This window comes from Muscardinus avellanarius (assembly GCF_963383645.1).
Source record: "Muscardinus avellanarius genome assembly, chromosome: 2".
In the NCBI taxonomy this organism is placed as follows: Eukaryota; Metazoa; Chordata; class Mammalia; order Rodentia; family Gliridae; genus Muscardinus; species Muscardinus avellanarius.
Genome location: NC_137787.1, coordinates 161,349,545 through 161,374,290, shown reverse-complemented (window position 1 = coordinate 161,374,290; position 24,746 = coordinate 161,349,545). Strand labels below are relative to the sequence as shown.

The 24,746-nt window shown below is 37.5% G+C and overlaps 1 protein-coding gene across 4 annotated transcripts in view; it reads left to right on the top strand.

The window, feature by feature from the left end:
• The window catches only part of PCDH9 (protocadherin 9), a gene marked incomplete at both ends in the record, with an annotated part of 919,651 nt that extends 914,421 nt beyond the window's left edge, over positions 1 to 5,230 (top strand). For all 4 annotated transcript variants that reach the window (XM_080689025.1, XM_080689023.1, XM_080689024.1 and 1 more), the window contains one exon: positions 4,857 to 5,230. In XM_080689025.1, the coding sequence (XP_080545151.1) occupies positions 4,857 to 5,230 (374 nt within the window). The remainder of the gene's footprint in view (positions 1 to 4,856) is intronic.
• Between the last annotated feature and the right edge of the window lie 19,516 nt (positions 5,231 to 24,746).

Below are 24,746 nucleotides of genomic sequence, written 5' to 3'. Positions count from 1 at the left end.
TACTAGTTATCTACCCTAATCACCCAGGGGAAAGCATTAGATAATTTAAGATAGTTCATATCCCCTGGTACCTGCGGATTTATTCAAATAATTCTATCCAAAGAGAGTTCTAAAAACCTAGCTGCCTCCATCCCAATATTCATACATATGTGGCCCCTAGGAGCTCAGCCTGTAGGAGCCATTTTTAGGTATGACCCTTTGTGTGATTTAGCTTGGAAGGCTTCTTCTGTTTGGCGCTATAACAAAGGAATTCTGATGCCAGGCGTGGTGGCGCAGGCTTGTAATCCCCGAGCTTGGGAGGCAGAGACAGGAGGATCGCGCTGGTTCGAAGCCAGCCCTGCTGGCTTAAGAGACCCTGTTTCCAAAAATAAAAATATAAAATAGGTCTGGGAGTGTAGCCCAGAGGTAGAAGGGCTTCCGGGAACCCCAGTACCACACACACACACACACACACACAAAAGGAATTCTGACTTTCATCTAATCCAAATGCCATTGTGTGTCCCCTTAAAAGAGATCTTTAAAATTTTCACAATAGTCAGCTATTTAAGAGATTTAGGTAGTGAAGCCTCATGGTGCATGCCTCAAATCCCAGTTCTTGGTAAAAGAAAACCAAGTGGGTTAAGGACAGGCTCAGCAATGTAGTGAGACTCAGCAACCTAGTGCGATCTTGTTTCAAAACAAAACAAAAAAATGAGCTGGGATGTAGCTGGGAGGAAGAAATACCCATGGGTTTGATCTCCAGTTAAAAAAAAAATACACACATGTATATATACATACATATATACTAATCTACAAAAGTTACATAATTTTATTGAAACTTTTTCAAAATTCTTCAAATTCATTTATATGAATGAATGTTTCACAAGTTAAAGATTTTGCACACAATACACAATTTTAAATATAAATGCTCTAACTTGTCAATTATCTCTCAGAAGAACTTTAAAAAAATAGATAAAATTATATAACTTGGAACAATGACTTTGACCTTGTAAAGAGAAGAGACTCTAAATCAGTTCACTGCTCCTTGTTTCTTGACAGTGACACTTTTTCCTTCCCTCTCTGTTCAGTCCTCTCAAGGCAATTGTTTCCCAGGATAGAATGCAGGCGGAAAGGTAGTGTTTGTTAACAGTAAGATTCCTGGTGCTTGTCATTGTGCCAGTATATAGAATGTGTTCAGTAAATTTCTGTGGAATAATTATGATTCTGTTGAACTTTTCTCTGATGCTTGAAGATCTTGCATATTTCTTTATATATTTATTGGCTATTTGTGCTCTGTTGAGAAGTGCCTCTTCATTCACAACTCAATGCGTCAAACTTAAGATTCACAAATACATAAACACATCCTTTTCAACTTTGGGGTTATAAGTCTTAGTATAATTAGATAGCTGTGTATGTTGCATAAGGCTAATTTACAAATCACCTTCCATGTTGTCTTATCAGCAATAATTAAAAAAAAAAAAACACCCTGATTCTATTGGCATTCCCAAGGTAGCTGGTTAATGCTTTTGTTTTTGGTGTTGTTGTTTATGTTTTTGGTGTTGTTGCTGTTGTTCTTTTTCTTTTGGAGATAGCAGCAAGAAAAAACAAACCATTACTGATACCAGAAAAGTAAAGATTTAGTTTATAGGCTTCAAGATTTGTTGCACATCAAATTGATGACTAACTACTTTGTTTCCATTGAAATCTGAAAGGAGTAGATTTATTTAACAGAAGTTAAATAATTCATTTATTAACTGTCACAAAGTACTGCTAAGCAAAGGAATTTGCTGTCAAGAAGCTTTTGGTGTGAGGTTTGTGAAATCAGCATCTTCGATTATAATTACTTAAGCTCTTCATTTAAGCAGGGGGGATATCTTTATTAATTCTCAGAACATTTTCAACCTCATAAAATTTTAATTAACAATTAGCATTGTTCATAGATCATCACTATTGCTCAGCACAAGGATAAAAATCAAAAGACTGATAGGCCAGTTTCTTTTTCATCGGTTAATTTTCAATCTTGTTGGGAGAAAACAAAAATAAAAACGTATACATTTTCAGAACCTGCCCCCAAATACAAAAATGACACTAAGGCAAGAATTGGAGTCGCTCCATTAGGAAATTTATTATTCCTCAATAAGGAAGATCTATGGAAATCTTTAAAGTGTCCATAAATTATGAATATAAGGTATTGCTATGTCAGCTTGCTTGTGGTGTGGTGGTGTGTGGGACAGAAACTGACTATTGAAGGAGTCAGTAATTAAGAGAAAATAGGCCAGGCCAAAGAAAAAAATACCTGCTGAGTCTGTGCTCTTAAGGCAAGGAACGTGGATTGGTTTAAACAAAATGTGTTAGCTTTGTGCATAGAGTCACTAAGTACACCAACTTGAACCAAAAAGTGAGAAATTAGTTTGAACTTTTAAAGTATTGCTGAATTATAAAGGGCAAAAAAGGCTCATAGAGAAATTGAAATTAAATATCCGAGGAGGTAGGTAATCATTAGAGATTTGTGAAAGAAATAGTTTAAAGTAATGAAAGTGTGTTTAAACAAAATAAAAATGTTTGCTTTTGAGGGGATGGGATTCAGGTCAGATGGGAAGGAATTTTAAGGTTATCCTCAAGAGCAGAATTTGAACTCTAAAAAAATGACTAAAATTGAGTTTGTATGATATAATGCACTTTTTTTCATGTAGTCTTAACATCTGGTATCTGTTCTGATGTTGGCTGAGTTTGTTGTCTCCACTGTTGCCTATTTCAGCAGATATTTTTTCCATATGCAAGAAGTAATTAGAATTGTATTAAGGCAAATAGATGTAATAAACAGCCCACAATTATTGGGTACTTATAAATATTAATGGTGATAACAGAAGTTTTAGTACAGACTTTTATTACAGTTATTTTCTGGTTCTCTTAATTGTTGGGTAAGCATACTTGCAAGTATATTATCTTCTACATTTTTTTTCTGATGACTTTCTGCTTTTGAAAATGTTTTTTTTTTCCCCTGAGGCATTCTTGCCTGTCCACTTAACTTCATTCATGAAATGAATTCCTAATTTCTGACCTATTACTTACTGCTTTACTGTATAATCAAAGGAAAAAACAACAACAACATAAAGAAAACATTTTTCTGGTTTGGATATTTTTTTTTTCCTTAATGAAGGGTTGGTTTCTTCTTTTCACAATTAGAAACGTTTATTTTTTAAATCCTTATTTAAAAGTGGGTTCTAGATAACCTATTGGTGAGCAAAAATAGAGAGATGTATTATTTAATGATTTCCCCCCCTAAACATTATACTCCATGTGATTCAATTTGTAATTTAGTTTATTTAACGTTTATACTTTAGAAATTTTGAAGCTAGTTGAGCTTAGAGGAACCAAACAGTGCTTTTGGATGCAAAAATCCTTATTTGTATTTCAGAATGTTTGCAGCTAATCAGGTGTGACTTTTGTATGATACTTTAATTAAAATATTCCTTAAAATGAGTATTTAAATTTTAAATGCTACAGAAATATTTTCAAATTATTTCATATTGAAAAAGTAATGTGCTTTTTATGGAAAAACACTATTTTATGAAACTATCTAGAGTATTTATTTTTAATGATGTTATGTTTCAAGTGATATGTTTGCTGTTTTGTATGCACGCAGTTGTAGCACGTACATATTTAACATTGCACATAATATTTTTACTTTTCGTAATTTTTACACTTTTTCACAAATTTCAGCTTTTCTTTCATGAGAATTCTCAGGATATAAATCAGTCTTTATTCCTATGCCTCTGAAGGATTGATCAAAACTGATTATATCTACTTATCCATATGTGTATTTTTATATATCTGCCTAGCAACCTAGCTATATTTCTGGATATAAACAAAGGCTCAAGGAAGAAAAGATAAATCATTTCTCGATAATCATTTCTCGATAACAAGGAATTTGATTGCTTTCCAGATGTGTATATATGTATATATTTATATGTATTTTTGTATACATATATGTATATATTTATACTTATATGCATATATATATTTGTGTGTGTGTGTGCCTGGGATTAAACCTAGGTACCCTCTACTACTTAGCTATGTCTCCAGTTCATTTTGTTTGTTTGTTTGTTTGTTTGTGTGTTTGGATTGGGACAGGATCTCACTACGTTGTCCAGGCTGGCCTCAAGCTTGAGATCCCCTGCCTCTCAAGTTGCTTGGATTACAGACATGTGCTACTGCTCCAGGTTTCTTTTTGTTAATCTTAAAAATATAAAGAATAATCCAGGCATAGGGGTGTATACCCATGATCCCAATATTTGAGGAACTGAAACATAGGGGTATATACCCATGATCCCAATATTTGAGAAACTGAGACAGGAAGACCTCAGATTTGAGACCAGCCTTAGCAGCTTAGTAAGACCCTGTTTTAAAATAACCCAAGCAGTTGGGAGGCTGAGTCAGGAGGATCATGGTAAGCAGACAGCCTCAGCTACTACTTAGTGAGGCTCTTTGCAACTCAGTGAGACCCTGTTTCAATATAAAGAATAAAAAAATAGGGCTGGGGATGTAGCTCAGAGGTAGAATGCCCCTGAGTTCCATCCCTAGTACTGCAAAAATAAATTAAAAAAAATAAATAAAAAGGGCCAGGTCTAGGGGTGTCACTCAGAAGTGCCCCTGAGTTCAATCCTCAGTACATATATCTACATGCATATATAAATATATGTATATTTATAAATATATATGCAAATACATTTATAAAGCATATCTGAGTCACATAACTTAATCTACTTTCATAGAAAAACAGTGATAGCCTTCCCTCCAAGTATTTATTTTTAAAGAGACAATTTTCAATTCTAACCACTTTCGTTCTTACTCCTTCTCTCTTTTCTTCTCTGCAGATGGGCCTCTGGGTCCCCGAGGTCTAGCTGAGGCTACCGAGATGTGCACTCAAGAATGCCTAGTTTTGGGTCACTCTGATAATTGCTGGATGCCTCCTGGCTTGGGTCCCTATCAACACCCGAAATCTCCTCTCTCAACCTTTGCGCCCCAGAAAGAATGGGTCAAGAAAGACAAGCTCGTGAACGGGCACACCCTGACCAGAGCCTGGAAAGAAGACAGCAGCAGGAACCAGTTCAATGACCGTAAGCAGTATGGCGCCAATGAAGGCCATTTCAACAATGGCAGCCACATGGCAGACATTCCGCTGGCAAACCTGAAGTCCTATAAGCAAGCAGGAGGTGCTATTGAGAGTCCTAAGGAGCACCAACTCTAAGCTGATGCTACATGGGACCTAATAACCTTAATCTAAATAGACATGCTAATACCGTGTGTGTCAGAGCTTTATGTATTCAATAGATCTCTACAACTATGCCCCTTATAGCAGGGAAATCCATAACTTTGTGTTAGCACCATGGAGAATGCCATGTTTTGCAACGTAAGAGAGAAGATAGTTCTACCAGCCTTGTGATCTTGTTTACTAGAATTGAGCAAACTCTCCAGAGAGCTCTCCATTGTGCAATTTATTTTTATTATTGCATTTCATTTTGACCCTGGACTGCTGCTATGAACAATAGAATATGCATTCGGAGAGTAAGAAAGTTCCATGGATTAGAGTGACTGACAAACATATTGTTAGAAAATTGTGCTTTATTGTCATTGATTTATTCTTGGACCACTATACTTGACATTATACTTCAAACAAAACTTTAAAAAGATAAGCATTAAACCTATTGTGCTGTTAACAACGTTAGTGGACACTTGTAAGTCAATCAGTGTTAAAGTATTTGTAAATAGAAGCAAGTTATTATTAACAACCTTTGTGTACTTATAGCGTTCACCTAAAAATGTTGTAGCATAATTATGTGTTTATGGTTGCTTCCTTCCTTTGTTTTATAAATTTACCTCTTTGTTGTTATTTTGTTGTTTCTTTTAGTGAAGTGTTTCTGCGTTAGTAGTCTGTCTTGACACACATCGTTCCAAGAGTCTTAAACACTTGTGTTTAAAAAGGTTCTGAAGTCTTGCTTCTTTAATAATAGCTTCTAGTGTTGAAAATGGTAAAACAACAAAGATGAAAGAAAAAATGAAAACTGTATACAAAAAAAAGAGAAGCCCTGCATCTGCATGGAAATTCAGAACCAATTTTTGATATCTTTATTTTCAAAGTAGGCAAAAGCAAAAATATCAACTTAATTAGTACCATTAAAGTGAGAGAGTAATGGGAAGGTGTTATCCATCAAAAGTGATATAATATCCTATACTCGTCACTCATGCAAATCTAATGTATTAAAATTAGTATATATCAAAGAAAATCACTACTCAAAAATAGTTTCAATTGGGCAAATGTGTGTCTGCAACTTTGTTGAAATGGCAGAGTTTGTGTTGATCTTCATATACAATGCTGTTGTTGTAACACAAGTGTTATTAGACCATAGCCACAAAATATTTAATGTGTTGTGCCTTCATGATGTAACAGAACATTCTCCAGGTAGGGTAGTTGGGGAAAATAAAGGGATAAATCTCTAATTATTGCTGTTTAACTGTTTGTTATCATAGTTGGTCAATGCCTGGCAGGTACCAGCATTTTGTCACCTAGGTCAAACCGACAGAGTGACAACTAATGTTAATAAGATCTCAGTTGCACGTGCAAACAAATCCAAATTCGAACATTCTTAGGAGGTTTTTGTTAAGGCATGACAGATGATTTAAACAAATAAATAGCATGCAACAAAATGTCTTTATTGAAAGAAGTGAAAGTTATCTTAATGCCACGGTTCACCATCAGTTTAAAAGTAAAAATGTAAAAAAAAAAAAGAAAAAAAAGTTTTGCTAATCTGATAGTTAATTTGTTCTTACCAAAAATAAAATTACTTTGTAAATAGCAGTTCACATTTTTCCACAATATAATGGAAAATAATGGGTAGGGGTGCATCGCTTATTGAAGTACATTTTTGTCGGTTTGTGAGGGGTGTTTGATGACTTTGACAGAATAAATATCTAAACAATTATCCTTGTTACTGCTTTGCCAGTTCTACGTTATTTACAATTATTCAGCTCTTGCAATAAATGTTCTGAATTCCTGATTGTGGTGTGTTAATTATTGGTCAACATCCAAAGGGGTTATTTATGGTCTCATTGTTGGGTAAATATATGTTGGTAGAACATCACTCTTATTTATAAATCAAGGAAGATTTGTTAGGATTTAAAACCTATGTTCTGAAAATATGGTTCTAAGAAAAAAGTTAAATTTCTCTGCCCAATCATTTTCTCAGAAAGTTTGATGGAGAAAGTTTGTTAGTCTTCTCGTCAAGAAACAGGCATGTTTCATCAAAGCAAAATCTTTAGTTGACCAGGCAGGTGGCACTCATACCTCACCTGTGGGGGTAGCTTCTTTTCTTTAATAGGATTATATGAAACAAATTTATTTATTTTATTGCTGGCCAAGACAAAAATAATCTTGGAATTATGGTCATAAAACCAAGTACAAAGATTCATCTAAGTGTTTTTTCAAGTTAAGAAAGTAGGGAGCCAGGCATATGCCTGTAATCCTAGAACTTGGAAATCTGAGATAGAAGGATAGCAGGTTCACAACCAGACTTATCAGTTGAGCAAGACTCTCTACAACTAGTGAGATTCTGTTTCAAAACAAAACAAAACAAAAAATAATAAAAGGGCTGGGGGGTATAGCTTGGAAAGCCACTGGGTTCAATCCCCAGGACCAATACAAAAAAAAAAATGGTACGCAATAAAAATTATTAATGATAATAAGACAAAGGTATGGCATGGGTTTAAATTCACCACACAGAATGTGATCAATATTGATTCCTGTTGGAGTTTTAGGTTGAATAAATAAGTCTGGCTCTTACTCTAGAGTTTTAGAAGAATTGTGACAGAAGCCTCAGTAGCCAGAAGTACAGAGGTAAATACACTGGCTTAGACCATCAAATAGATGTGACATCCTAAGCTCACCCTGCACAAACCAAGCCTGTCAATTCATCTGAGCTTCTGCATAAATAGCACCTCTCCTTTCTACCTCTCCAGGACACAGAGTGAATGAATACTGAAAAGAGGCTAATCTGACAAAAATAAATTAGAATCTCTACCAGCATAGTCCCTTCCTCCATATTTTTATCCTAATAATAGTTACTAGCTTTTAATCTTTTTTTACTGGTGCATTATGGTTTCACATCATAATGTGGTTCATAGTAACATTGACTCAGCACTTGGTGGGCTTCCCCCAGCTCCCTCTCCACTTCCCCACTTCCCCATACAGGATTTGAGATCGGCATTGGCATTCTCACATATGTATATATTTTCAATGGAAGTGATTCATTCAGACATTATTCCTTTCCATCTGCCACCCACCTTCCCCTGGACCACCTCCCTCACCCCACTGGAATTTCTCTTCCATTATTTGAAATCCCTCCAGCATCCTAATTTCTCCTTAGCTTCTGTATATGATTGAAAACACTTTATGTGACGGGCTAATCTCACTTTACATAATTTTCTCTAGGTTTCTCCATTTTCTTGTGAGTGACACAATTTTGTTCTTTGTTACTGAGTAGAATTTCATTGTGTATGCATCCCATAATTTTTTAATCCATCTACCTGTTGATGGATACCTATGCATATGTCACTATAATACTCTAATTTCAACCTCTTTCAAAAGATACCCAGGAGTGATATAGCTGTGTCATATGGTTTTAGCTATGTCGTATGGTTTTAACCAGATAAGTAATTCTTCTGTGCCCTGAAGAGTAAAAAAGTAAACTAGTAGTTTTTCCTTCATATATATTTTTTTCTATAAAGAGCAGACCAGGAATGCATTTCTGTCTAGCAACACACTAGAAGTTTGGAAAAGGAACTACTCTTCCTCATCCCTATATCATTTCTCCCAATCAATACAAGATCTGTGTGTGTGTGTGTGTGTGTGTGTGTGTGTGTGTGTGTGTGTGTGATGAGGATTGAACCAGAGGTATTCTATCTCTATCTCTGAGCTACACATCGATTCCTATTTTATTTTTATTTTGAAACAGGGTATCTCTAGATTAATGAGAGTCTCACTATTTTCTGAGATTGTCCTCAAACCTACAATTCTCCTGTCTCACCTCCCAAGTATTGAGATTACAGTCAAATGCCACCAGGCCTGGCCTGAATTTATCAAGGCATCAGTTCTATTTGCTCTGTGTGTGTGTGTGTGTGTGTGTGTGTGTGTGTGTGTGTGTGTGTTTTAAATAGTAACAGTGTCACAAACCAAATTGAAGAATTTATTCATCAAGTAAATAAAAAAAATACATTCATAAAGACCATTTCTTAAAGATCATCCATATCACCTTACTGTGTAGACACAGAATATTAAGAATCATCATTTACCTGAAAATAAAAGCCATTGACATTCTTAGGGGAATGCACATATATGAAATGTATAAAAATAATGATTTCTAGTGGGATTACCAAATATGATGATGCTATATAGCAACAATTTTCTGAAGCAGGTATAAAAATAAACCCCATAAAGCTGAGTATAGATAGGCATTTCCACACAAACTCTAACACATAACATGTAAAAATAATGGTCATTCATTAATAGACAATTGAGTAGTCATTTTGCTTCGCTGATGCTATTCAGCAAATCTTATTCAGAATTCTATCGTTCCCTAGCTAAAACTGAAAATGCAGCTGAGGCCCAGAGCCATTCCAGTATTTATTAAACTGCTGGCTTGAAGCCAGGAATAGTTAATTATTATTAGTGAGGAGTTCTGGCAGTGAGCGATGAAAGGAGTGCCTTGTGGATCTCAATTCTAATGTGGATGCCAGCATGTTACTTTGTATGAGGGCAAAACAAACTATAAAAAAGGAGAAACGGTGTTGTGAGTCTAAAAATGCTTCATTGTTCTGCTTTGTTTTAATAGAGCTGATCTTCCCTCCCTGAAGGAATTGCCTTTGTGGGTTCTTTTGAGAGAGAGAGACAGGGCTTTAAAACTCTTCCAGTGTTTAAAAAAAAAAAAAAAAGGCACAGTGATCACATAACAAATTCTCTAAAAAACCCTTTCCCCCTTTTACCACTACCAATCTAACTTTTAGTGGATAGCAAGCAGGCTTTTCCTTGTTCCAAAAAAAAAAAGTAAAATTAGTCCCTTAGTACTAACCTACCTTTATAAGTATACATTACCAAAACATGATTATCATGCACTATTTCACTCACATTCAGTTTACCTGAAGTATAAATTAATGGGTATTACAAATATATAAGTTTTCTATTATTTAATGGCATTACCATCTATTCTTAAACATTGAATAAGGACTATATCTGGCATCACTAAATGGATTTTGTTTATTTTGTTCGTGTGCTTTTTTGGGTATGTATGTGTATATGTGAGTGCTATATAGGGGATTGAAATCATGAACATTCTACCTCTGAGTTATACCGTCAATCCTATTTTATTTTTTATTTTGAAACAGGGACTCACTAAATTGCTGAGAACTTCTTTTAAACCTGTGATCCTCCTGTGTCAGCCTCCCTACTACTGGGATGAAAGTCATGCACTACCATACCTGCCCCTGTGTTTTGCTTTTTTACTTCTTAGAAGTATTAAATGGTGTATCATAGTGAAATTAGTTCTGTCCATGGTTTTGTTATCTTGGTATATCACATTATTCTTGAAGCCTAATGGTAAAATTATCTTCTTAAATAAGATCTTTCATTTTATGTTTATTTTTTTAATGTCCCATGATTGCTTTTTAATTATATATACAATACAGTTATTATTGGAGTCATTCAATGTCATATATTCAGAGGCCACATATTTGAAATATGATAAAGTACAGTGATTTTTCAAATAATAGTACAGTGCTATTTAAATTGAAACCCAGATGGATCTTTGCAATCCTGTTCCTTTAAGAGTTATTGTTTATTATTTTTTCTTTTTCTTCTTTAAGGCAATGATTTATTTTGGATTATTGAAATAATCTTGAATAATGATATACATCAATGATGATAAAAATCTTTACCATGGAACCCTATCACAGTGAAGTTTCCTTCAGCACATCATTAGGTGACTCCAAGTTACACTATTTTTATTTTTAATGACATTATGTTTATTTTCTATTAACTGTTCATATCATCAATTTCAGCACAATGCATTTTATATATGGAGTACTTTTGTATTCCTGCAGGAAAAGAAATGTTGCAATGATTTAAATCCATCCACCTTAAAATTATATGCACATAAACATGCCTCAGTATGAATATAAATGATTCCTGGGCCTTACCAAAGGGGCAACAAAACGCTCAATTAAATATATACCATAGACACTCCCTGCCTCCTGGAAGCATTTTCTTTTCCCACTTTCATAGAAACCACAGTCTTTTATATCCTCTGACCTCCCTGGCCATTCCTACTCCGGCTTCATGGTCAGTCTTCTCCTGATGTTAATTTGAATGCTTTATAAGGGCCAATATTCAATCTCTAGACTCCTTATCTCTATACACTCTTCCAGGGAGCTTATCTAATAGGACAACTTTTAATACATTCTATATACATTTAAATTCATATTCCAGTCTGAATCTCTCCTTAAACTCCAAAATTTTTAACACCAAACTTTATTCATCATCTACACTTGGATACCTCGATGATGAACCAAAATCAACAAGCCGTATGGAATTTGTAATCTCTTCCTATAATCTGACAGACAGGCACACACACACACACACACACACACACACACACAACACACACACACACACACACACACACACACACACACACACACACACTACTGTATCCACTCATCTAACTTTCAGGTGATGATGGCTCCATCAGTTAAACAGGCTAATTTTTTTTTTTAATTTTTGTTTATCTTTCCTCTTTAATACATATGGAACAATTTTATCTTTTTGACCTAACTCATCCAATCTAACCACATCCCATAGCCCCTCTTGTCAATTTGTGCTAAGTACCACAGGCTCTTTTCTGGATTATTACACAAGTCTCTTAACTACCCTTCTGCCTGCTAAACTTGTTTCAAACTTCCCCCATTTGGTCTATTTTAAGCATGCTTGAGTGATCCTCTTAAAATTAGGCTAAGCCAGATTCTCTCTATTCCCAATAACCCAACACACATTTTAGTCACAGCCCTGATGAAGTCCTGCAGGACTTACAAAGCCTGGAGGCCCCTTTCCTGGCCCATCTCATCTACCCTATCTGCCTTGCTCACTCCATTATGACCCACCATTTCCTTCCAGAACCTCACACACTCAGGTGTGTGGCTGGAAATAGGCTTCACACAGAGCATTCCTGAAAAGCACTTTTCACCCTTCTTCAGGCTCAACTTAAACATAATTTTCACCTGTGACAATTCTACTGATCCCCAATTCATTTTACTGTAGATAGATAAAGATATAGATGATATATGGTTATTTTAACTATCGTAACCATTAGTGTACAATACAGGGATACTGATTACATTAAAAATGCTGTGCAACCAGTATCACTATGTCCAAAATATTTTTCATCACTCCAGACTTTACAACAATTAAGAAGCATTTACAGCCTCAGCTACTTAGTGCAGCCCTTTTCAACTCAGTGAGACCCTGTTTTAAAATAAAGAATAAAAAATAGGATTGAGGGTGTATCTCAGAGGTAAAATGCCCCTGGGTTCCCTCCCCAGTAAAAGAAGCATTATCTCATTTCTCACAACATCCATCCTCTGGTAACCCCAAATCTACTCTCCATCACTACTAATTTGCATATCCTCAGTATTTTATATCAATGAAAACATTGACTATATGTCTTGTATTGTTTGGCTAATTCACTAGTATAATGTTCTCAAGGTTTATCCATGTCTTAGTATATATAAGAAGTGTATTCCATTTATAGTTGAATTATATATGTACATATATATGTTTGTGTATATATATAAATATATATATACATATATATGTGTGTATATATATATATATATATATATATATATATATATATATACTGGTTTTGAAAAATACTGATAAAACACTTAGTTTTCACTTTTACATTTTTCCCCCCCTGTGGTACTAGGGATTGAACCAGGTGTGTATATGTGGGGGGCATTCTATCTCTGCACTTTTCTCTCCATATTATTTTATTTTTTATTTTGAAACGAGTTTCTTACTAAGTTGTTGAGTCTTTCACTAAGTTGAAAGGCTGGCCTCAAACCTCAGATTCTATTATGTTAGCATCCCAAGTACTAGAATTACAGGTGCACAGCATCACAGATGGTTTGTATTTTTTCTCAATGGAATTTATGTCCCTCTATACCCCTTGACATCTGCATACTTCACTGAGTTTGCCATGTGACTGCTGCTTTGGTAGAAAAAATTTCTTCATTTTACTTACTGATTGGTGGAGGTCATGCAACCTTCTTATATTCTGCTGTACCTCTGTCTCCATCTGGTACCTGCACTTTCCCCAAGGAGATGCATCATATATCCAACAGTCACCAATACCAACAGGTGACAGCAGCTCCATTATTAAACCACACCTATCTACCACAAGTAGGTTATAATTTCCTTTTTAGAAAACCACAGGTCGGCCAGGCGTGTTAGTGCACGCTTGTAATCCCCGTGCTTGGGAGGCGGAGACAGGAGGAATGCGCAGATTCGAAATCAGCCAAGCTGGTTTAGGAGACCCTGTTTCCAAGTTAAAAAAAAAAAAAAGTATAAAAGTAGGTCTGGGAGTGTAGCCCAGAGGGAGAAGCATTTCCAGGAACCTCAATACCACCAAAAAAGAAGAAGAAGAAGAAGAAGAAGAAGAAGAAGAAGAGAGGAGGAGGAGGAGGAGGAGGAGGAGGAGGAGGAGGAGGAGGAGGAGGAGGAGGAGGAGGAGGAGGAGGAGAAGAAGAATAAAAAAACACAGGTCAAGCTGGGCATAGTAGTCCACACCTGTAATCCCAATATTTAGGAGACTGAATCAGGAGAAATTTAAGTTTGAGGACAGACTCAGCAATATAAGTGAGATGCTTGGTAGCCTAGTGAGAAAACATTTCAAAACAAATAAAAAAGACTGGAAGTGTAGCTCAGAGGTAGAACACATCTGGGTTCAATCTTCAGTACCAATAAAAAAAGAAGAAAACAAAGAAACAAAAGGAAAGAAAACTATAAGTAACGGAAAAATGAAAATTAAGGTCAAGACTATCTGTGTATGTAGGAAAGATATGTACATACTCATATCACCAATTGGGAATACTTTACAGATATTTATTTGACCCTAAGGTTACTAAAAACAAAGAAAACAAAATGACAAATAAACAATTGAGAACACTCCATTTACTAATAGAATAAGAAAAATATGTTTTATATTTCAATAGATTGGCCAGGTGTAGCTCACCATGACAATAATCATAGTACTTGGGAGACTGAGGCAGAATACTTAGAGGTTCAAGGTCAGCCTGGGTAACTTACGGACACTCTTTCTAAAATAAAAACTAAAAACTAAAAATTACCTCAGTGATAGAGTGCCCTCGGTTGAATACCCAGTACCATACACACACACACACACACACACACACACACACACACACATACACATACACACACATACATACATGCACATATACACAAATCAAGTGAGTCACATCCCATTTTTATAATTGCCTTCAAAGCCTGATAACAAATGTTTCATTACAACTTATTTATTTTAATGAACTCATGTTTTCAAATTTTATCATTCTCTTATGATATACTTTATATAAATCACAAATCTTACTATATAAATTACATAAAATTCTACATAATATGTTTACTTCACTTATATTTCTAAATATTAAATAATAGATCACTTTAGTAATCTGGGTTACAAATTTAAACCTTTGAAAAAGTATCATAATAATGTCATCCACTTAATAATGTCATCCACGTAATAATGTCTTACCACTCATACCATTCCATTCATACCACCCTACTCTTTCCTTTTCCCTCCAGTTCTCTTCTCTGCACTAGGAAAAGGGCTGGATCCCTTACAAAAGTCTCAACAATCAAAAGGAAGAAACAATTTCCTGTGGTTATATTGTTACTCAAAATTATATGTAGATTCAGCCTCAGTGATAAGTGGTCATTCCCCTCCACCTCAGTTACAGTGTCTCCAATGAACTTATGTTTAGATCCTAAGAACCATTACTCCTAGATACAGCAGAGATTATAAAAGATAATTGAAATCTTTACTATCCAGTACATGTGGGTTAGATAACCTTCAGTTAAGTTTTACCACATGAAACCAGATGCTCAGTATGTTTTAAAATTGGGGCTCTATTTACCTTTAGTTGGGATTGTCTCAAACAGGTCTGAAAACAGTGCTTCTTCAGTATTGGAGATCTTCAGAATAACAGACCTGAAATATTCATTAAGTGATAAAATATAATTTTCTGGGGAAATATATCTAGACGCACAATTATCAGACTGAAACTTGATTATGAGGAAATCTTACCTACTCTCTTTTATTTTCCAATGGCACATATACCCTTCAATGTGATGTGCCCTGCTTATTCATTAAATGATTGATGAATTAACATTAATGAAGTTATTGTTCTGTGCTCTGCACTTTTCTAAGGATTTAAATGTATTAACATGTTCAAATTCCCATGTACTTTTAAAATAGGTATGTGCTTGTGGTATCACCAATCTACAAATGAGAAAACTAAGAAGCAAAGCCAGGTGTGGTGGTGCATGCTTGTGATCCCCACATTCGGGAGGCTGTGACCAGAGGATCACGGTTCCTGCACAGCCTCAGCTACTTAGTGAGGCCCTCTGCAACTCAGTGAGACCCTGTTTCAAAATAAAGAATACAAAATAGGACAGGACTTGTAGCTTGGAAGTCAAATGCCTCTGGGTTCCATCCTCCGACCCACAAAAAAAAAAAAAAAAAAAAAAAAAAAAAAAAAAAAAGGAGAGAGAGAGAAGAGAAGAGAAGAGAAGGAAGGAAAAAAAAAGAAAACTAAGATCTACCTCAGATCCTAAAGTTAGCAAGTAGCCATGACAGGCCGCTGGGCTGACTTTAATACTGCATGATACCTTCTCTGCTGAAGTCCAGCTCCAGCTGATTCAGGGCCTCTCAAAGGTAGTGAGGAGTCAACGACTTGAGAGAATGAGACACAGCCTTTACAAGAGGTGTGACTCTGCCATTCAGAGCCTATGCTTTATATTTATATGCTTTTACACGAAAGTATTTGATATTATCAACTTTTGGCAAAACATATTTTTACACAAAATTTTCAGCATAGCCTGTCCGGGCAGGGGGCAGGTGCCCTGAGTCCTGGAAGGCCCGGTCAGGGCAGGGGGCAGGCACCTTGTGCCCCCGGAACCCAGTCCCAGGCAGGGGACAGGTGCCCTGCTCCCCGGAAAGCCCAGTCAGGGCAGGGGACAGGTGCCTTGCTCCCTGGATGCCCTGTCCCAGGAGAGGGGCAGGCACCCTGCTCCCCAGAAGGCCCGGTACTGGGTGGATGACTGGCACCCGGCATGCTCCTGGGAAGGCCTGGTACCAGGCAGGAGGCGGGCGGCCCTGCTCCCTGGAAGGCCAGAAGCCGAGCCATGTGTACCTAAAGAACTCAGTGCTGCTGTGCTGCTCCAGGCCCTGGTGTGATTAGAACAGCAGATCCTGCCCTGCGTGGTGAGACTGTGGGACTCCGCTCTTGGAAGAAAGAAAAAATTCATTGCTACCGAGTGCTGGATCCCACATCCTCTTCAAACCACACATACTGTCTTCTCTTATTAAAAAAAAAAAAAATAGAGAGTGAGAGAGAGAGAGAAAGGAAAAATAAAGAAAAAATACTGGGGAGGGGTCAAGATGACCACAGCGGCAGCCAGGACTCTGGAGATGCAGGCAAAACATTTCCAACTGACCTGGAAGTTTTGGAAAAATTCCCCACAAAGGGCAACTACTTCATCCTTACATGCTTAAGAATCCTGGACGTCATCTGTAAGGAGGGATCTCAGCAGAGACGTAGGAGGAAGGCGGTGTTGGTAGCGGTGGCTGCAGGGGGTGGTGGGGAATTGTATTTGGGAGAGGCAAGGGAGTAGGGAGAGCCTGCTGAGGGGTGAGGCCGGTGATGGGGCCAGCAAGGCCGGGACCAGAGCCTGCCATGAAATTAGGCCGGTGATGGGGCCTGCGAGGCAAGGATCAGAGCCTGCCGAGGGGTGAGGCTGGTTCCAGAACCAAGGAGGCCAGGATTGGAGCCTCCTGCGAGGCTAAGCCAGTGCAGGGGCATTCAAGGCCGGGATCAGAGCTTGCCAAGCAGTAAAGTTGGTGCTGGTTCCAGCAAGCCTGGGAGAGGGGCCTGCCATGAGGCAAGGCCAGTACTGGGGCCTTTCGGAGCCTGCCGAGGGGTTAGGCCAGTGCCGGGTCCAGAGAGTCTGGGACCGGTGCCTGCCATGAAGCAAGGCCAGTGCTGGGGCCTCCAAAGCCAGGATTGAAGCCTGCCGAAGGGTGAATCCGGTGCTGAGCCAGCAAGGCCATGACTGGGGCCTGCCATGAGGCAAGGCCAGTACAGGGGTATTCGAGGCTGGGATCGTAGCCTGCCGAGGGGTTAGGATGGTGCCAGGGCCAGCGAGGCCAAGACCGGGGCCTGCCATGAGGCAAGGCCAGTACAGGGGCCTTCAAGGCTGAGATTGGAGCTTGCTGAGAAGTTAGGCTCGTGCCGGGGCCAGCTAGGCCAGGGCTGGAGGCTGCCAAGTGGTAAGGTCGGTGCCGGGGCCACCAAAGCTGGGATAGAAGCCTGCCATGAGGCAAGGCTGGTGCAGGGGCCTTTGAGGCTGGGATCAGAGGTTGCCGAGGGGTTAGGCCGGTGCCGGGGCCAGCAAGGGCGGGAATGGGGCCTGCCATGAGGTAAGGTCGGTGATGAGGCCTCTGAGGCTGGGATCGGAGCCTGCCAAGGGGTGTGGCCAGTTCCGGGACCAGCCTGGCTAGGAATGGAGCCTGCTGTGAGGCAAGGTGGGAGCTGAGACCTCCGAGGCCTGGATCGGACGCTGCCGAGGGGTGAGGCCAGAGACTGGGCCAGCGTGATGAGATTGAAGCCTGCCTTGAGGCAAGGCTGGTGTTGGGGCCTCTGAGGTTGGGAATGGAGCCAGCTGAGGGGTGAGGCTGATCCCAGAGCCAGCGAGTCCATGATTGGAGCCTGCAGTGAGGCAAGGCCAGTACTGGGGCCTCTGAAGAAGGGATCTGAGCCTCTCTAGGGGTGAGGCTGGATCCGGGGTCAGTGAGGCAGGGATCGGGGTCTGTCATGAGGCAAGGCCGTTGCTAAAGCCAGTGAGGCTGGCATCAGAGTATGCCAGGGGGCAAGGCCAGCGGTGGGGCCTTCAGGAGCGGGAACGGAACTTGAATATGGCATACACAGAGAAACATCACAGAAAATAGAAAATCAGATGGTTTCCCTAATATGCAAAAACTAGGAAGAAATGGGTAATGGGAGGAGAGCTAGTTGAAGAAAGGGCCCCATGGAAGAGCAATCAAGGTGACCAATTAGAGGGGATGGAATGGGGGAAGACGAAATCTCTTTAAAACGCATGATGTACATAAACAAATATATTAAAGTTAATCACCAAATCAAGCCTGGGATCAAAGGGGGGAGGGAATGGGACAGGGACGCGATAAGGGCTAATTGGATGATATATGCTTATATACCCTCACAAGTCTTGTATTCCAATGTGATGTTTGACTACAATGTACCAATAAAAATATATTAAAACAATAATTTTTCAGCATACATCTGCCCCAATGAGCTCACATATGATTGGAAAAATATCCGAAACCATCCAAATTAATGTCATACAACTCATTCTGGTTGCCTAGCCCAAAAATCAACTCTACTTAATATGAACCTAAATAACAATGTAATTCTGCATAGCTTCAGAACACATTCACACCCAAAGCTAAACCAAAATTACAGAAAATACAGGAGGCTTTTCCATTTAAAGGAACACAAAGATTATAAAGAAAATCTTTAAAGGGCACAAATCATTTTACTTTTATATTTCATATTTCAAAATACAAAGTGCACAATTTATTTTCTTGAATTTTTAAGTGCTTTGGTCAGAAAATACCAAAGAAGGAGGACACCACCTGGCTGATCTCTCCGTCACTTATAATAAACTTTAAACTTATCCTTAACTACTGAAAGCTATACTTATTATTTCTACTTCTAAAATTAATTGCTAATTTTATCTGCATTTTTGACCACTAGGTTCTCTATTAACTTATTCTGACTCAACCACCAAACCCATAGTGAATTTATTCTATTTCTCTAACATATAATGTTTACACCTATTTTTCTATAATACTTATTAAGCTGTTTACCAAAAGATCTCTTTTGTGCTTTAGTGAGCAGGCACCAAAAGGTCCCTGCCTGCCCAACCCTCTGTAGAAACGGCAAAGTCTTGATGTCAAGCCATTTTTCCTTAACCCTTACTATCCATTCTCCATCCTTATTATTTCTATAAAAGATGGTGAGGGGCTATGTATTGATTAGCTCTGGCTCCTTGAAGTGGTAACCATGGATGCATTTTAATCATATAAGCTGGCCTAATTAATTTTGCAGGCATCACATCAGGCTTTTCCTCAAAAGACTCAGCTTCTATGAACAACTGTAATTGTTTCAGTTTCTACTAGCCAGATTCTTACTATTTGGGACTTTATGAGTTTCTGAGCAATTTCCAGGTTTCTTAATACCCTTTTCCTATAACATCTTCATATGCAAAGAACAGCATGTACCACTGAGATCACCCAGACTGTTTGGCTTTATTAATAATCCAATTAGAACACAATACACACAGGGTCAATGCGAGCGTAGTTGTCGTCCTCCTGCCTTGCGGGAGTCTTCCTCTCACTGGGAACTTGCCAAACAGCTCAAGTGACCTGGGCTTCACCACTTTTCTTCATGAAAGATTCCAGCAGTTCTCGGTCCAGGGACAGAATAATAAACTGCAATTAAAAAATGTTTTCCTTGATGCATTATAATTACATATTGTGAGATGGAAAGTGATACAGACATGCATGCACACATCAACTGGTGTATTTAAAAATGATTTACTACCGGGCATGGTGACGCACACTTATAATCCCCACTCTTGGGAGGCAGAGACAGGAGAATCGCGCAAGTTCGAAGCCAGCCGCGCTGGCTTAAGAGACCCTGTTTCCAAAAATAAAAAAAAAAAAAAATTATAAAATAGGTCTAAGAGTACAGCCCAGAGGTAGAAGGGCTTCCAGGAACCCCAGTACCACCAAAAAAAAAAAAAAAAAAAAAAAAAAGATTTACTAGCTGGTCATGGTGGTGTACACTTGTAATCCCAGTACTTGGGAGGCTGAGATAGGAGTATCCGGGTTTATGGCCAGCCTCAGGTACTTAGTGAGGCCTTTGCAACTTAGTGAGGCCCAGTTTCAAAATAAAGAATAAAAAATTGGGCTGGGGGTGTTGCTTGGAGGTACAATGCCCCTGGGTTCCATCCCCAATATCACTAAATAAATAAATAAATAATACAAATAATTCGAATTACTAACTGGTTCTGAAATGAATAACCACTTCCACGCAGAGAATTATTTGCACAGTGGATGATACACTTATATCTTGGATTAAGTATTATATTAACTATATAATGATTGTGCCTTCAGACAAAATAAGACAATGTAAAATGGTGTAAGTTTAGAGTGAATATAGCCTAGACTGTTGCTTCTGGGAGATCTAGCTAAAATCCCTGCTGAACAAAAATGTTAAGTCTCTTAGATGCGCCCTAAGTGTATTTATACTCAGCTCCCACCTTTTCACTTCTGTTTCCTACTTTGGATAAGCAGGTGAGGAACAGAGTGAGCCACACATCAGACTGCCATTGCCAATAAACAGGGCATTAAAATGAGACCACAATCGGCCTGATAATTAACTTTAGCAAGCCTATTTTCTTCTCGTCACGGAAATGCAGCTCCCATTGACATCAAGGGGAGCTATGTGCTCACACGGAGAGGAGAATGGATTCCCCAAGCATCATGGAGAAAGCTATATGTTAAGCTTCAAAGCATAAGTGCCCTCTCTTACTGCATCACCAGTTTTAATCAACTATTTCTACATTTACATTTTGGCTTATTGTCCAAGTGGAGAAATACTTCTTAATTTGACAAACAAAATCTCAGAGTATACATATGAAACAAATTACATATAATACCAAGGTCATACCACACACTAGTATTCATTAGTCTTCCCTTTTCCCCAAGAAAGGGGGGCCATATATTTTAAATGTTAACTCTCTGTAGTTAACAGTCTACATCACATTCTTTTGTAATACAATTTAATAACAAATGACATAAAGTGTGAAGTATAAATATTCAGTTAATGGTTAAATAATCCCTTAGTAATCCATTGCCCTGTTAAGCCACTTGCAAAAGGTAAATTTCAATTTCTCTATTATGTTATTATGTTAATATGTTGATCTTTATGTTAATATGTTAATATGTTGATTTATAATATGTTTATCTATATCTATTATGTTAATATGTTGATCTTTATTGACTATGGCAAAGTTCCTGATAATAATTACATATTATTGCATAGAAAATATATGATTCTTTATGAACACACAATATGAAAGAACAAACTAATGTTGAACTAGTTGAGACAAAAACCACGTGTAAATAATTTTCCTTAAAAAGTTTAAAATGTTTAAACTGGGAGTTTTTACATATTTTATCTATGTATTTCTCTGTCTATGCATTTATTTTTATTTATTTATTTATTTATTTATTTATTTATTTATTTATTTATTTTGGTGGTACTGGGGTTCCTGGAAGCCCTTCTACCTCCAGGCTATGTTCCCAGACCTATTTTATATTTTTGAAACAGGGTCTTTTACGCCAGCGCGGCTGGCTTTGAACCTGCGCGATCCTCCTGTCTCCGCCTCCCAAGCGTGGGGATTACAAGCGTGCGCCACCACGCCCGGCATCTGTCTATGCATTTAAGAGTTACTGAATTGTATATACTGCATGTATATATACTATTATATATATTTTAGAATTCACTCTTAATAACTGATATGATTATTTTGGGTTCAAATTTCTATGGCCTATACAGTTTTTTAATTCTCAGCAAAGAAAATCATCTAATACAAATATACAGTTCAAATTGGAATGACATTTAAACTACCAAGTGCAGATGAAATATCACTGGAAGAGAGGTAGCTTTGGTTATGATGAGTATCGTGAATTAATTTAAACTTACATGGCACCAAGTGAAATGCTTAACTATCTAGCTCATGATCGATGCCCTCAGGAATATTTACTGATAGTGGAGTTCCTTATACTATTTCAATATTTTTTAAAATTAGTAATAAAATGAGGAAAAAGATTTCATTTGCAAATCCTAGTTTGATAGAAAAATTTAAAGGAGATAATTGTCCTGATTCTCATCAAACCGAAGAATTTGCATATTCAGTATAAAACCTAGAGTTTTATATAAATGACACTATTATCTTTTGATGAAATAAAATGGGGAGAATAATAATGTTGAGTTCATAGGCGTATTATGAAGATTAAGTGGGCTAAGAATGGTGCCTGGAATGTCCTAAGTACTCTGAATGCATTTAGTAGTAGGAGCACTAGTAGTCATAGTTTATTCAAAACCTCTTCCAATCACAAATTAAATGAAATGCAGTAGTTACACAGATCATCACAAATGAGTTTTACTTTGATCTTCTTCCTAAATAGTCAGTGTTACCAAAATTTTCAGTGGTGAACTTGTTTCTCCGAGGATATTTGCTCTAATTTCAGAGAACAGAGATGCCATTTGAGTAGAAGTCTTTCAATTTGTTACCCAAACATGTAGAAATTAGCTAAAGGATGTTGTCTATCTTTATTTCTGTTTAAATTTTTTCACTTTTTAATCTGTATCTTTGAGCTCTTTCAGGCATTTCATAATTATTCTATAGATAGTCTGTATTTTAGGCTGCATGAATTCAAATGCATACACAGGCCAATTTAGGATAGGCAAATTAATAGAGTCAAAATGATATTTCTTTCTTTTTTTTCTTTTAACAATTTTTTATAGTATACATTTAAACTATATTTGCTGCCCTCTCCCCCCCGCCCCCGTTTTCCCTTCCCTCCTCCCACCAATGGTTGTCCAGGTTAACCATGTCTTATTCATAATTTGGTGTAGATCCTCATTAATCAAGATCAACCTTCCTTCTCTCCTATCTTTCCATTCAAACTTAGCTAGTATTTCCCCTCTAATATCTGGAGTCCCACAGGTATCCATACCACTCCTAGGTATCTTTCCAAAGGGGTTGAATTCAGAGAAATACAGCAACATATGCATACCTATGTTCATAGCAGCACAATTTGTAATAGCCAAAATATGGAACCAACCCAGATCACCATCAACAGATCAATGGATAGCAAAACTGTGGGAAATACACACAATGGAATTCTATTCAGCCATAAAGAACAAAATTATATCATTTGCAAGAAGATGGAAAGCCCTGGAGAACATTATGTTAAGTGAGATCAGCCAAGAACAGAAGGAGAAGATACATATGTTTCCTCTAATATGCCCAAACTAGGAAACACAAAGGATATTTATTTCTTTTTAAACAGATATGTGATTATTTGGCCATACTTTTGTCAGTTTTTCTTTTTTTTTTTTTTTTTGCGGGTCTGGGGATGGAACCCAGGGGCATTTGATCTCCGAGCTATACCCCCTGCCCTATTTTTTATTCTTTATTTTAAAACAGGGTCTCACTGAGTTGCAGAGGGACTTACTAAGTAGCTGAGGGTGTCTGTGAACCGTAATCCTCAGGTCTTATCCTCTCAAATGCTGGGAGTACAAGCATGCGCCACCACGCCGGCTTTTGTCAGTTTTCTATGGCTGTGACCAAGCAAAACTGAGAAGAGTAAAGGTTTATTCAGAATTTGTTTTAGAGGTTTAGTCCATAGTCAGCTGGCTCTAAGGGAGAAATGGAGAGGGGGCAGGACATGGCTGAGGGACACCACTGTCACATCATGGTCACCAGAAAAAGAGAGAGCAATAGGAAGGGACCAGAAACATATATATTAAATAATAATAAGCATATATATTAATCAAAACATATTAATTAATAATGTAAAACACATATATTAATTAAAATATATACTAATTTAAAAATATAAAACACACATTGTCTCAAAAGCTACACCATCAGTGACATTCTTTCCAGCCACACCCTAACACTGAGCCTTTCTAAATTGGGGATATGCTTTCAACATATAAGACTTTTGGGGTCGGGCAGTTCAAACCCAAACTATAACAGACCACCATAGCTATATTGCACATACCATAGCCAGGTCTTTTAAAATTTCAACTACATCTTACATTCCACAATGATACTCGGAACCTCTCTCTCTTTAGAATATGTTTAAGACCTTAAAACTAACAAAAAAATCTATGGGTCAATTATGGTTCAAGGCAGATAGATTGTCCTTTGTCAGAAATTCTCTATACTCTTTCCTATAAGGTCAACCTCTTCACTTTGCTTGTACCTTTTCCAAAGTATTTAAGATTGCTCAATCTCCATAACTTAAAATAAATAATACATAAATAGGAAGCTCTTCTACTCAATTCATCAGCTGTGCCATCTGTCTCAGCACTTCATAATCTTTTTGAGAAGCCTGTTACTATCCATCAACACACCACAAATTTTTCCCACTTCTAACAATCCAACAAGATTGTTCTTGCTAAATTCTCAAATTTCTCTTGTGCAAATTTATTACTGAATCTAAGGGCCATCTTTAAGGACTTATTTTTAAGGGCCA